Source organism: Oncorhynchus clarkii, chromosome 7 (genome assembly GCF_045791955.1).
Source record: "Oncorhynchus clarkii lewisi isolate Uvic-CL-2024 chromosome 7, UVic_Ocla_1.0, whole genome shotgun sequence".
In the NCBI taxonomy this organism is placed as follows: Eukaryota; Metazoa; Chordata; class Actinopteri; order Salmoniformes; family Salmonidae; genus Oncorhynchus; species Oncorhynchus clarkii.
The window spans coordinates 65306227-65320033 of record NC_092153.1 but is presented as its reverse complement, the minus strand read 5'-3'; the positions used below and the strand labels follow the sequence as shown (position 1 = coordinate 65320033).

At 44.3% G+C, this 13807-nt stretch overlaps 1 protein-coding gene across 1 annotated transcript; it reads right to left on the bottom strand.

Annotated features, from left to right (window-relative positions):
• Positions 1–682: 682 nt before the first annotated feature.
• Positions 683–10190, bottom strand: LOC139413970 (green-sensitive opsin-like). The gene is given in 4 exon segments (XM_071161857.1): positions 683–922; positions 4710–4811; positions 4813–4851; positions 9965–10190. Coding segments are annotated over 4 exon segments (549 nt in total). The 5' UTR covers positions 10133–10190.
• Positions 10191–13807: the final 3617 nt, after the last annotated feature.

Sequence of the window (13807 nt, the reverse complement as noted above, 5' to 3'; positions counted from 1 at the left end):
ACTATAGGTTAAACACAGAGCTTAGTGTCACTGTCAGGACTATCAATCACCGATATCTGACACCAACAGTGACTGTCAGACACATAAGAGCAGCTTAGAATAGAATGAAGAGAGGATTCAGAGTCCCAAAAGACAACAGAAGACTTGGCCCAGAGAAGACAGTCCTGTCTTGCTTGTTGACACAGAAGAAGCCCCCTCATCACCCATTGAGTTCTTGCCACAAAATCACATGGTCAGCATGTATGAAACTGTAGAGAAAGAATGAGGACCAAAGGTGCAGCTCAATATTAAGAAGGTGTTCTTTATGTTTTGTGCACTCAGTGTATGTGTTCTCACTTTCTACCAATAAAATCTCAATCCTTCAAGACAAAACATGAGAGTAGTTCACTATGTCATCCCAAGGTCATCATTTCACATTAGGTTTCTTACCACCTTAGCTATGAAAAGCAATTAGAAGGTTTTGAATGGAGCAATGGAAAATGGTCCTAATTTGTATGCATGTCACTGTCTTAACATAAATGACAGTCAGTTCAGATACTGTATGTGAAAGAATAGAGGTGCTTTGAAGTGTGCAGTGTAATTACATTTATATTTGAGTCAATAAGCAGACCCACTTATCCACAGCAACTTACAGGAGCAATTAGGGTTAAGTGCCTTGCTCAAGGGAACATCGACTAATTTTTCACCTAGTCGACTCACGGATTTGAACCAGCAACATTTCAGTTCCTGACCCAACGCTCTTAACCACTAGGATACGTGCCGCCATCGCTGTAAAGGCAGCTCTTTTGTTGAAGAAGATCCAGGCAGCAAAGTTGGCATAGGGGGTCCAGGCAATCAGGAAACCAAAAGCCATAGGAAACCACAAGCCATAACAAACCTCATACGTGTCACGTATGGGTAGATGCTGCTGGGAAGCTGCAGCCTGAAAACAAACAAGGAAAGACACATGAAATCAGGTAATTAAGTAATTGTTTGATAGAAAAATTATAGGCAGTATACACTGAGCATACAAAACATTAGGAACACATTCTCTTTCCTTGAAGCTATGATATCACTTGTTCAGTGCAGCTGAAGGGGAAGAGGGGAGGAGACAGGATAAATCATTATTTTTTAGCCTTGAGACAATTTAGACATGGAATATGTATGTGTACCATTCAGAGGGTGAATGGGCAAGACAAAGATTGAAGTGCCTTTGAACGGGGCATGGTAGTAGGTGTCGGGCAAACCATTTTGGGGTGTTTTTGTCTTTATCTGTTGTGGTCTAGTACTATATTTTTGATAGCTAGGGTCATCTACACTAAGTGCTGCCTGTCTTCCCAGTTGCCGACGTGGACCGTGAACTGCTGACTGCTCTTAATTTGCAGATAGTTGTTGACACAACCAGGATCAGGGGGCAGGGCAATTTGTGACTTGTTTTGGTAATCAGTGGCTTTATTGAGTGGTTCACCTCTCTAAGCAATCACCAATTAGTTCAGGGAAGAGTACTCTCCACCTCTGCTAGGCAATTAGTGTTAGTTCTTCAGTCTCCCCTGGTTTCTCAGCAACAGCTGTAAGTGGCGGTCGTGTCAGCGGTGGTTTTGTCGCAAAACTTAGACCATCGCCGAAACATAGACGGTTCTGCCGAGTTGTTTGAGGAATGTAAGAGAGGAAGGCTCCACACTACTCACTCACCTAGTTATTAACATATTACAGATTTTGCAGCTTTGTCGACTATGTGTGTTTTCTATACCTGTTCCCACCTCTGTCCGGTAGGCTTTACATACGCTCCCCACCCCTTGGCTTCAACCCTTCTAATTTAATTTACCCTGCACGCACAACCTATGTGGAATTCTGGCTCTCAGGCAGCGTCTGGAACTGCCGATCTGCAGTCAAGAACACCGAATTCATCTGAGCCTATGCTGCCCTTCTGTCCCTTGACTTTTTGACCTTGACTAAGACATGAATCTCTTCAGAGAACACTGCTACTCCAGCAACTCTTTCTTCCTCTGACTATGTTTTCTCTCATTGTCCTAGAGCATCTGGTCATTGCGGTGGTGGCACAGGTCTACTCATTCCTCCTAAGTGGAAATGTTCTATTTTCCCTCTCTCACCTGTCCATCTCCTCATTTGGATTCCATACTGTCACTGTCACTTGTTCACTCAAGCTTAACAGTATTATCATCTATCGCCCACCAGGTGCTCTTAAAGAGTTCCTCGATGAGCTTGACATCTTGATAAGCTTATTTCCTGACGATGGCTCACCGCTCTTCGTACTTGACGACGTCAACCTCCCGATGTCTGTCTTCAAATAATTTATTTCCAACTCTCTCTTTCCCCTCCTCTCTTCTTTTGATCTCACCTTTTCCCAATCTCCTCCAATTCACAAGAAAGGCAATACGCTTGACCTCCTCTTTACTAGAGGCTTCTCGCCTATTATTCTCACTGCAACCCTCTTCCGGGTCTCTGATCACTACATTGTTTGCTTTTCTGTCTCCCTATCCTCCAACCCTAACCACTCAGGCCCTACCCAGATGGTCATGCACCATTGAAATCTTCGCTGTCTCTCTCCCACTACTCTCTCCTCTTCTATCCTATCTTCTCTCCCTTCTGCTAAATCCTTCATCCTCTGGTCTCCTGATTCTGCCTCTTCGATCCAACTCTCCTCCCTTTCCACATCCTTTGACTCGCACTGTCCCCTTTCCTCCCGGCCGGCTCGGACCTCTCCTCCGGCTCCGTGGCTGAGTGACTCATTGCGAGCTTACAGAACAGGGCTACGGGTAGCTGAGCGAAAATGAAGGAAAACTAAACTGCCTGAGGACTTATCATCATTTCACACCCTCCTCTTTAGCTTCTCTTCCTCTGTATCTGCTGCTAGAGCCACTTTCTACCACTCTAAAATTCCTCATTTCCCTCATCAACTCATCCCTGACCACTGGTTGGGTCCCCTTTGACTTCAAAATGATCCGAGTTGCTTTCCTCCTCAAGAAACCAACACTCGACTCATCAGACTTCAAAAATGATTGACCTGTATCCCTTCTTTATTTTCTTTCCAAAACACTTGGGTGTGCTGTCTCTGATCAACTTTCTCATGATCTCTCTCAAAATGACATTTTTGACCTTAACCAGTCAGGCTTCAAGATGGGTCACTCAACCGAGACTGCTCTTCTCTTTGTCACGGAGTCTCTCTCTCCTCTGTTCTCATCCTCCTAGATATATCTGCTGCCTTAGACACCATGAACAATCAGATCCTCCTCTTCATCCTCAGGGCTGAGCATCTCAATCTCTGCCCACTCTTGGATTACATCCTACCTGGCAGGCCGCTCCCTCCAAGTGGCGTGGAGAGGATCTGTGTGTGCACCACATACTCTCACTACTGGTGTCCCCCAAGGCTCAGTTCTAGGCCCTGTCTTCTCTCTATACACCAAGTCACTTGGCTCCGTCATATCCTCACATGGTCTCTCATATCATTGATATGTGGATGACACAACTGCCTTCCACCTCCCCCCCTTCTGACACCTGGATGGCAACACACATCTCTGCATGCCTGGCAGATATCTCAACTTGGATTCCGGCCCACCATATCAAGCTCAACCTTGACAAGACAGAACTGCTCTTCCTCCTGGGGAAGGCCTGCCCGCTCAAATACCTGTCCATCACGGTTGACAACTCCACAATGTCACACTCCCAGAGGGAAAAGAACCTTGGCGTGACCCTGGACAACACCCTGTCGTTCGCTGCAAACATCAAAGCAGTGACTCACTACTGCAGGTTCATGCTCTACAACATCCGTTGTAGAGTACTGTCCTATCTCACAAAGGAAGAGGTAGAAGTCCTAATCCAGGAACTTGTCCTCTCCCATCTGGACTACTGCAACTTGCTATTGGCTGGGCTCCCCGCTTGAGCCATGAAACCCCTGCAACTTCTCCAGAATACTGCAGCCCTCCTGTTTTTTTCACCTTAACAAGTTCTCTCATGTCACCCCGCTCCGCTGCACACTCCACTGCCTTCCAGTCGAAGCTCACATCCACTACAAGACCATGGTGCTTACCTACAGAATAGCAAGAGGAACTGCCACTCCCTACTTTCAAGCTATGCTCAAACCCTACACTGAGCACTCCCTTCTGCTACTTCAGGTCTCTGACTATCTTCTGTAAACATCTGAAACCTACCTCTTCCAACAGTATCTTAAATTATCCTCATCCTCACCTCGACCACCCCCCCTCCCCTTGCACTGTGTACACTCAGTGTATTTAAACTACTTTCAACCACCAAATATTGATTGATTTATTTGTTATGTGTAGCAAAATCAGGTAGACATACTGTGTGTCTGTGTGGATGTGTTTGAGGAGTGTGCTACAATTACCGCTTTTGTCACACCCTGATCTGTTTCACCTGTCTTGTACTCGTCACCCAGTTTCCCCATTATCCCCTGTGCATTTATACCTGTGTTTTCTGTTTGTCTTTTACCAGTTTGTCTTGTCTCGTCAAGCAAGCCTACCAGCATTTTCCCGTACTCCTCTTTTTCTCTCTAGTCCCTGTTTTCTAGTTTTCCTGTTTTGACCATTCTGCCTGCCCTGACCCTGCCTGCCATTCTATACCTTGTGACACTGCCCTGGATTACTGACCTCTGCCTGCCCTGACCGTGAGCCTGCCCCTTGTTTTTGTAATAAACTTTTGTTACTTCAACATGTCTGCATCTGGGTCTTATCCTGAGGTCTGATAGGGTTGACTGTGAGGACAAGGCTTCCTTTAAGTGAAGACAATGGCGATGGCAGGACACAGATGTGGCAGGAGAACAAGTACAAGACATATGATTAATTGTTGAAGCCTTTCGGCCATTGTGTAGTAGTCTGGTCCACATGAACACTGCATCTATGTGGGAATGACAAATAAGCCTGTTAAGATATTTTACTTTGAAATGTATAAAAGCTTATTACAGTTATCCCTTGAATGAAGTTTTTAAATGTTAAACTTCTTTCTCAACAGCCATTACTATAAATACTATATTTGTCAAATGTATGAATCAGATTATTGACTTAGATGCTGTTTAACTATATGTATGCAGTATAAGCAGATGGGATGGTTTTTGCCCTGTTTTAGTGCCAAATCCAATCCTGAAGGGCAGAATGTTGAGAGGCTATTAACATCAACATCATAAAACACAAAGTCAATATGTATACTTCCACCTCAGGGAGTAGTCTCAACAAATCAGATAACAATCTTTCCCAAAACATTCCTGGCCACTATGATTGGATCTTGGAGTACCAGATAGGATTTAAATATCTGGTGTAAATGGAATTAATTATTCCAAATACAATTTTCACCGTATTTGGAAGAGGTGGTGGTCAATTAAGTTTTATGAATACCATTGTAACAAGAAATTGAGAGAACTGAGAGGCCAAGGCTGACAAGAGTTCCTCTACAGTACTGTAGTATAGAACTACTTAAACACTCCCGGTCTTAAGCTCCAAATCTATTGAAATGGGGGAAGGGTGGCAGATTGCCTCCAGATTGCTTGCCTGCCCTCTCTACAGTGTACATACAGTACCAAACCAATATCAAACCATTAACTTCTCATCCAATTATGAATGAACTAATCAGACTGGGTATTTGGCATTGTTTGTAATTTATCTATCCATTATGGATGAATCCTAATTTCCATTTATCTAAAATGTTCAATTCGTCTCTCATCGAAATAAAAAAATGAAAGTGAAACTTAAATGGAAGTTAGAATTTGCACCAATGTGATCAACAGGGTATCAAACCCTGGTGGTACTCACACCTCAAGACTACATTAGACAGGGTTTCCCAAACTCAACGTCTCAGCTAAGGTTCAGTGAACTACCTTGATGAAACATACTTGGCCAAAAAAAGGAATGCAACTACTCAAGATTGGGCAGGGTTGGGTCTGGTTGGACGTGGTTAAATTCAAAGTCTGTTCATACTATCCTTGCAATGCAATCATCTCTAGCCTAAAATTGGCATTATCCTATCCTGGGGGGGTGGGGGGGCAGCACAAGTCATAGCCATGACCCAGGTGAATGCATATCTGGTACTAGCGTGGGTTGTACTGAACTTGAAGCAGACCACAATGTATCCCTCAATGGCAAGCACCACCAGAGACCACAGAGAAACCGGACCTAGAATGAGACAAGGAAAGAGAGAAATACAGTAGTTATAACATGTTTTCCATTTGGCTTCCAGCATCTCCATCAATGTGTGTATCTCAAACAATTAAAGCTTTGTAGACCAGGATTGGTTGCTTATATCAGTCGGTTACTTGAGACATAAATGGTATTATGTAAATATAGCAACAAAATAACAATAATTTAATTTAGTTTGGCTGTATTGCAGAAAGTCACAGTCATAGAAAACACCTTTTCCCTTAATACAGAAGTTATGAGAAAATCAAATCAAATCAAATCTAAATCAAATCAAATCAAATTTTATTTGTCACATACACAGGGTTAGCAGATGTTAATGCGAGTGTAGCGAAATGCTTGTGCTTCTAGTTCCGACAATGCAGTAATAACCAACAAGTAATCTAACTAACAATTCCAAAACTACTGTCTTGTACACAGTGTAAGGGGATAAAGAATATGTACATAAGGATATATGAATGAGTGATGGTACAGAGCAGCATAGGCAAGATACAGTAGATGGTATCGAGTACAGTATATACATATGAGATGAGTATGTAAACAAAGTGGCATAGTTAAAGTGGCTAGTGATACATGTATTACATAAGGATACAGTCGATGATATAGAGTACAGTATATACGTATGCATATGAGATGAATAATGTAGGGTAAGTAACATTATATAAGGTAGCATTGTTTAAAGTGGCTAGTGATATATTTACATCATTTCCCATCAATTCCCATTATTAAAGTGGCTTGAGTTGAGTCAGTGTCAGTGTGTTGGCAGCAGCCACTCAATGTTAGTGGTGGCTGTTTAACAGTCTGATGGCCTTGAGATAGAAGCTGTTTTTCAGTCTCTCGGTCCCAGCTTTGATGCACCTGTACTGACCTCGCCTTCTGGATGATAGCGGGGTGAACAGGCAGTGGCTCGGGTGGTTGATGTCCTTGATGATCTTTATGGCCTTCCTGTGACATCGGGTGGTGTAGGTGTCCTGGAGGGCAGGTAGTTTGCCCCCGGTGATGCGTTGTGCAGACCTCACTACCCTCTGGAGAGCCTTACGGTTGAGGGCGGAGCAGTTGCCGTACCAGGCGGTGATACAGCCCGCCAGGATGCTCTCGATTGTGCATCTGTAGAAGTTTGTGAGTGCTTTTGGTGACAAGCCAAATTTCTTCAGCCTCCTGAGGTTGAAGAGGCGCTGCTGCGCCTTCTTCACAATGCTGTCTGTGTGAGTGGACCAATTCAGTTTGTCTGTGATGTGTATGCCGAGGAACTTAAAACTTGCTACCCTCTCCACTACTGTTCCATCGATGTGGATAGGGGGGTGTTCCCTCTGCTGTTTCCTGAAGTCCACAATCATCTCCTTAGTTTTGTTGACGTTGAGTGTGAGGTTATTTTCCTGACACCACACTCCGAGGGCCCTCACCTCCTCCCTGTAGGCCGTCTCGTCGTTGTTGGTAATCAAGCCTACCACTGTTGTGTCGTCCGCAAACTTGATGATTGAGTTGGAGGCGTGCGTGGCCACGCAGTCGTGGGTGAACAGGGAGTACAGGAGAGGGCTCAGAACGCACCCTTGTGGGGCCCCAGTGTTGAGGATCAGCGGGGAGGAGATGTTGTTGCCTACCCACACCACCTGGGGGCGGCCCGTCAGGAAGTCCAGTACCCAGTTGCACAGGGCGGGGTCGAGACCCAGGGTCTCGAGCTTGATGACGAGCTTGGAGGGTACTATGGTGTTGAATGCCGAGCTGTAGTCAATGAACAGCATTCTCACATAGGTATTCCTCTTGTCCAGATGGGTTAGGGCGGTGTGCAGTGTGGTTGAGATTGCATCGTCTGTGGACCTATTTGGGCGGTAAGCAAATTGGAGTGGGTCTAGGGTGTCAGGTAGGGTGGAGGTGATATGGTCCTTGACTAGTCCTTCAAAGCACTTCATGATGACGGAAGTGAGTGCTACGGGGCGGTAGTCGTTTAGCTCAGTTACCTTAGCTTTCTTGGAAACAGGAACAATGGTGGCCCTCTTGAAGCATGTGGGAACAGCAGACTGGTATAGGGATTGTTTGAATATGTCCGTAAACACACCGGCCAGCTGGTCTGCGCATGCTCTGAGGGCGCGGCTGGGGATGCCGTCTGGGCCTGCAGCCTTGCGAGGGTTAACACGTTTAAATGTCTTACTCACCTCGGCTGCAGTGAAGGAGAGACCGCATGTTTTCGTTGCAGGCCGTGTCAGTGGCACTGTATTGTCCTCAAAGCGGGCAAAAAAGTTATTTAGTCTGCCTGGGAGCAGGACATCCTGGTCCGTGACTGGGCTGGATTTCTTCCTGTAGTCCGTGATTGACTGTAGACCCTGCCACATGCCTCTTGTGTCTGAGCCGTTGAATTGAGATTCTACTTTGTCTCTGTACTGACGCTTAGCTTGTTTGATAGTCTTGCGGAGGGAATAGCTGCACTGTTTGTATTCGGTCATGTTACCAGACACCTTGCCCTGATTAAAAGCAGTGGTTCGCGCTTTCAGTTTCACGCGAATGCTGCCATCAATCCACGGTTTCTGGTTAGGGAATGTTTTAATCGTTTCTATGGGAACGACATCTTCAACGCACGTTCTAATGAACTCGCACACCGAATCAGCGTATCCGTCAATGTTGTTGTCTGACGCAATACGAAACATGTCCCAGTCCACGTGGTGGAAGCAGTCTTGGAGTGTGGAGTCAGCTTGGTCGGACCAGCGTTGGACAGACCTCAGCGTGGGAGCCTCTTGTTTTAGTTTCTGTCTGTAGGCAGGGATCAACAAAATGGAGTTGTGGTCAGCTTTTCCGAAAGGGGGGCGGGGCAGGGCCTTATATGCGTCGCGGAAGTTAGAGTAACAATGATCCAAGGTCTTTCCACCCCTGGTTGCGCAATCGATATGCTGTTAAAATTTAGGGAGTCTTGTTTTCAGATTAGCCTTGTTAAAATCCCCAGCTACAATGAATGCAGCCTCCGGATAAATGGTTTCCAGTTTGCAAAGAGTCAAATAAAGTTCATTCAGAGCCATCGATGTGTCTGCTTGGGGGGGGATATATACGGCTGTGATTATAATCGAAGATAATTCTCTTGGTAGATAATGCAGTCTACATTTGATTGTGAGGAATTCTAAATCAGGTGAACAGAAGGATTTGAGTTCCTGTATGTTTCTTTCATCACACCATGTCACGTTAGTCATAAGGCATACGCCCTCGCCCCTCTTCTTACCAGAAAGATGTTTGTTTCTGTCTGCGCGATGCGTGGAGAAACCCGTTGGCTGCACCGCCTCGGATAGCGTCTCTCCAGTGAGCCACGTTTCCGTGAAGCAAAGAACGTTACAGTCTCTGATGTCCCTCTGGAATGCTACCCTTGCTCGGATTTCATCAACCTTGTTGTCAAGAGACTGGACATTGGCAAGAAGAATGCTAGGGAGTGGTGCACGGTGTGCCCGTCTCCGGAGTCTGACCAGAAGACCGCCTCGTTTCCCTCTTTTTCGGAGTTGTTTTTTTTTGGGGTCACTGCATGGAATCCACTCCGTTGTCCTGTTTGTAAGGCAGAACACAGGATCCGCGTCGCGAAAAACATATTCTTGGTCGTACTGATGGTGAGTTGATGCTGATCTTATATTCAGTAGTTCTTCTCGACTGTATGTAATGAAACCTAAGATGACCTGGGGTACTAATGTAAGAAATAACACGTAAAAAAACAAAAAACTGCATAGTTTCCTAGGAACGCGAAGCGAGGCGGCCATCTCTGTCGGCGCCGGCAGTATCAAAAGTCTGTGCTAGTAAGTATATTTGTATTGCGTGTGTGGGGGGGATATCAGGATAAACATGTAGGGTCAGACCGTTGATGGGAATCCAAAACAGATCAGGAAAAACATGTAGACAGCAAGCAGATAGAATTGCCATGGATCCGCCAAGTAGTACTGAGGGTATTCAAAGGGACTTCTTACAAGTCCAGTCCTGTTGGACATGGGGATGTAGAAGTTGTTTCCTTCAGTGCCGTTCTGCATCTTTAACCAGGGAGTGGTTGAGATGAAAAGTGGAGAATCTGCTCTAGCTGCAGTCTAGTGTCTTCTGGCTCAATTGTTGACAGGGATGCTCTAGGTATGGTTATATACCCTTCTAAGCAGACTCATCAGCGATCAACTGGCGATCAAGGAAGGTGCCACGTGGCGGTTCCCCCAACCGTATTTTATTGAGAGATATTTGGATAATTGGTCTTGTCATAATCACCTACATGATCCTATCGCAAAACATATAGAGTATTTAGGATCCAGTTTCAGTGGGTTCTGTTCTATATATAGTAACCTGTTTTATTTACAGAGCATGACAGACAGAGCTGATGCAGTCACTCTGTCACCATCATCAACACACAGCCTGTTACTGGGAATGTGTGAGTGTGTGTGTGTGTGTGTGCGTGCGCGTGTCGTGACTTGAAGACTGTTATTTATCTAATTAGCTAACTATGTTTAATTTTTACCCAAATAAATGAATCATGCAACAATTAACTCATTAGGATCTGGGGCACCACGAGAGCGGTTCTTTCAAAAGTTACCATCTCCCAAATTAAACTCTATCACATCTATAAACAGTAAACTTATTAATCATGTCCTCGTATAGTATCATATCATCATTCTGAACAGTCGTAACCTCTTTGCATCTGCAAAAACCAGAGCCTTGCTTATGACTCATACTACACAAATTGGTTTAATTATTTATTTACTAGCTAATTAAATGGGAACACAGGATAAACATACACACTCAGCACCGGTTAATGACATGAGACGTAATTTGCTGAAAACAGGTCCCTATTGATGTTTGTTAAAGAAGAGATGGAGAGGGAGAGAGAGGGACAGAGACACTTAACATTAGTACATACTTTGCACACGAACTGCCGCCCACTTTGAGTAAGAAATCAGGAATGTATTTATGTGAAGAGAGCAGCCTTGGAAAGAGGATTGGGCCTTTTCATGGGCACGCTTGTAAGGCTCTGATTGTCCGAAATGGTTCTATAGTTGTCCTTCTTTGTAGTTGTCCTGTATCCAGTGACTTGTCATGTAGTCCTGAACAGAACTACAGAGTTGACTTTTTCTTCCATTCAATCTTGAAGAGGCTTCTTTGAAGATGGGCTATTCAGCCATATCGATGGTTTGAGCAGAGTAACAGGATGGTCCTACATAAATTGACTTTTGAATATACTTTAATTAGGACAGCTAATCAGCCATACCAGTGATTGTCCAGGAAGTGCATTTATCGTCTCCACCTCGTGTTGAGATTCAAAGTTCAAACCACTTTAAACTTGCAGCTTAACTTTTTTTTGTCTAATGTTTTTTTTTTCTCAACCCATCATTCATACAGATTGCTCAAAATGGGCATTTCTGGACAGCTAACAACCTCTCTGACCTCACTTCGGGGAGGTGACTATACACTGTGCAAAGTTTATGGAAAACAATAAATCTCTCATAGTTTCTCAAATCACATCCCCCTCTTAACAAAAACACTTTCATCATTGTTCACATTCCATGCACAACGCATAGTATGGAAACTTTGTATATGTAGTGGGTATACTTTCCAAGTTACAGTATTTCCTTTATAGCATTTTTTATGACATCACAAAATAACAAACAAAATGACATTAGTAATCTATAGATCGCCTCTGACCATTCTCCACATTCTATGAATTGAAATATTTTTCCAGTATTCGCTTTTGAACGTGTTGGAGTTTCAGCAGGAATAGTCTGTTGAAACAAAGCACATTCCTTTGGTGAATCTTGAGAGCACAGACCTGAATCTGCTCCGTTGATTTACAACGGGTTTGTTAACCCCCACACCCTAAAGGGTGAGAGGGGGTCTGATTGAAGTTATTCAATGCAAACTTGATCTGACATATTTGGATTAACGTGGACAGTCATGACACTGGTGTGGCCAGATCTGATGAGACAATAGACAGGTATTTCACATCAGTAGCTGCCTGGAAAAGAGTTGCAAGAAGGCCTTCCTACATCACTTAGATATGTACTCTGTTTTTGAAACCAGGTTTGCAGTTCATTTGAGCTATATGAGATGGAAGGGAGTTCCATACACTAATGGGAATATATAAAGGTGTACGCTTTCTTGAATTTGTTCTGGATTTGGGGACTGTGAAAAGACCCCTGGGGGTATGTCTGGTGGGGTTTTCAACACAATGATTCTTATAAAAGAAGAAGTTATGCAGTCATTCTCTCCTCAACTCTTAGCCAAGAGAGACTGTCATTCATAGTATTTATATTAGCCCTCTGACTACAAAGAAGAGCAAGATGTGCCGCTCTGTTCTGGGCCAGCTGCAGCTTAACTAGATCTTTCTTTGAGGCACTTGACCACGTGACTGGAAAATAATAGAGCCTGCAGGACTAGCTTTTTGGAGTGTCAAAAAAGCAAAGCATCTCTTTAGTATGGACAGACCTCTCCCCATTTGTACAACCATTGAATCTCTACGTTCTGACAATTTACAGTTAACAATTTAAGGTAACACCAAGTCATTTAGTCTCCTCAAAGTTTTCAACAGCCACACCATTCATTACCAGATTCAGCTGAGGTCTAGAGCTTAGGGAATGATTTGTACCAAATACAATGCTATTAATTTTAGAGATGCTCGGGACCAGTTTATTACGGGCAAACCATTCCAAAACTGACTGCAACTCTTTGTTAAGGGTTTCAGTGAATTCATTAGCTGTGGTTACTGACACGTATATGGTTGAATTATCAGCATACATGGAAACACAGGCTTTTTAAAATGTCAGTGGCAGGTCATTTGTTAAAATAGAAAAGAGTAGATGGCCTAGAGAGCTTCATCAGCTGTCCATGGCTTCATCAGCTGTCCGGGTGGCTGGTCTCAGACGATCCCGCAGAATCCGAATGTGGAGGTCCTGGGCTGGCATGACTATACGTGGTCTGCGGTTGTGAGGCTGGTTGGACGTACTGCCAAATTCTCCAAAACATTGGAGGTGGCTTATGGTAGAGAAATTAACATTACATTCTCTGGCAACAGCTCTGGTGGACATTCCCGCAGTTAGCATGCCAATTGCACGCTGCTTCAAATTGAGACATCTGTGGCATTGATTTGTGTGACAAAACTGCACATTTTAGAGTGGCCTTTTATTGTTCCACAGAACATGGTGCATTTTATTACTTCCGGCACCGACAGAGATGGTCGCCTCGCTTCGCGTTCCTAGGAAACTATGCAGTATTTTGATTTTTGTGTGTTATTTCTTACAATGTTATCCCAGGAAATCTTAGGATTTATTACATACAGTCCGGAGGAACTATTGGATATAAGAACAACGTCAACTCACCAACATTACGACCAGGAATACGACTTTCCCGAAGCGGATCCTCTGTTTGGCCTACCAGCCAGGTCAATGGATCGGATCGCAGCCCGTGACCCAAAACAACGGTGCCGTAGAAGGGGCAGACGGAGCGGTCTTCTGGTCAGGCTCCGAAGACGGGCACATCGCACACCACTCCTTAGCATACTACTCGCCAATGTCCAGTCTCTTAACAACAAGGTAGACGAAATCCGAGCAAGGCTAGCCTTCCAGAGAGACATCAGAGACTGTAAAGGTCTTTGTTTCACGGAAACATACATATGACATGAGTAATGTAGGGTATGTACTGTACTCTATACCATCTACTGCATCTTGCCTATG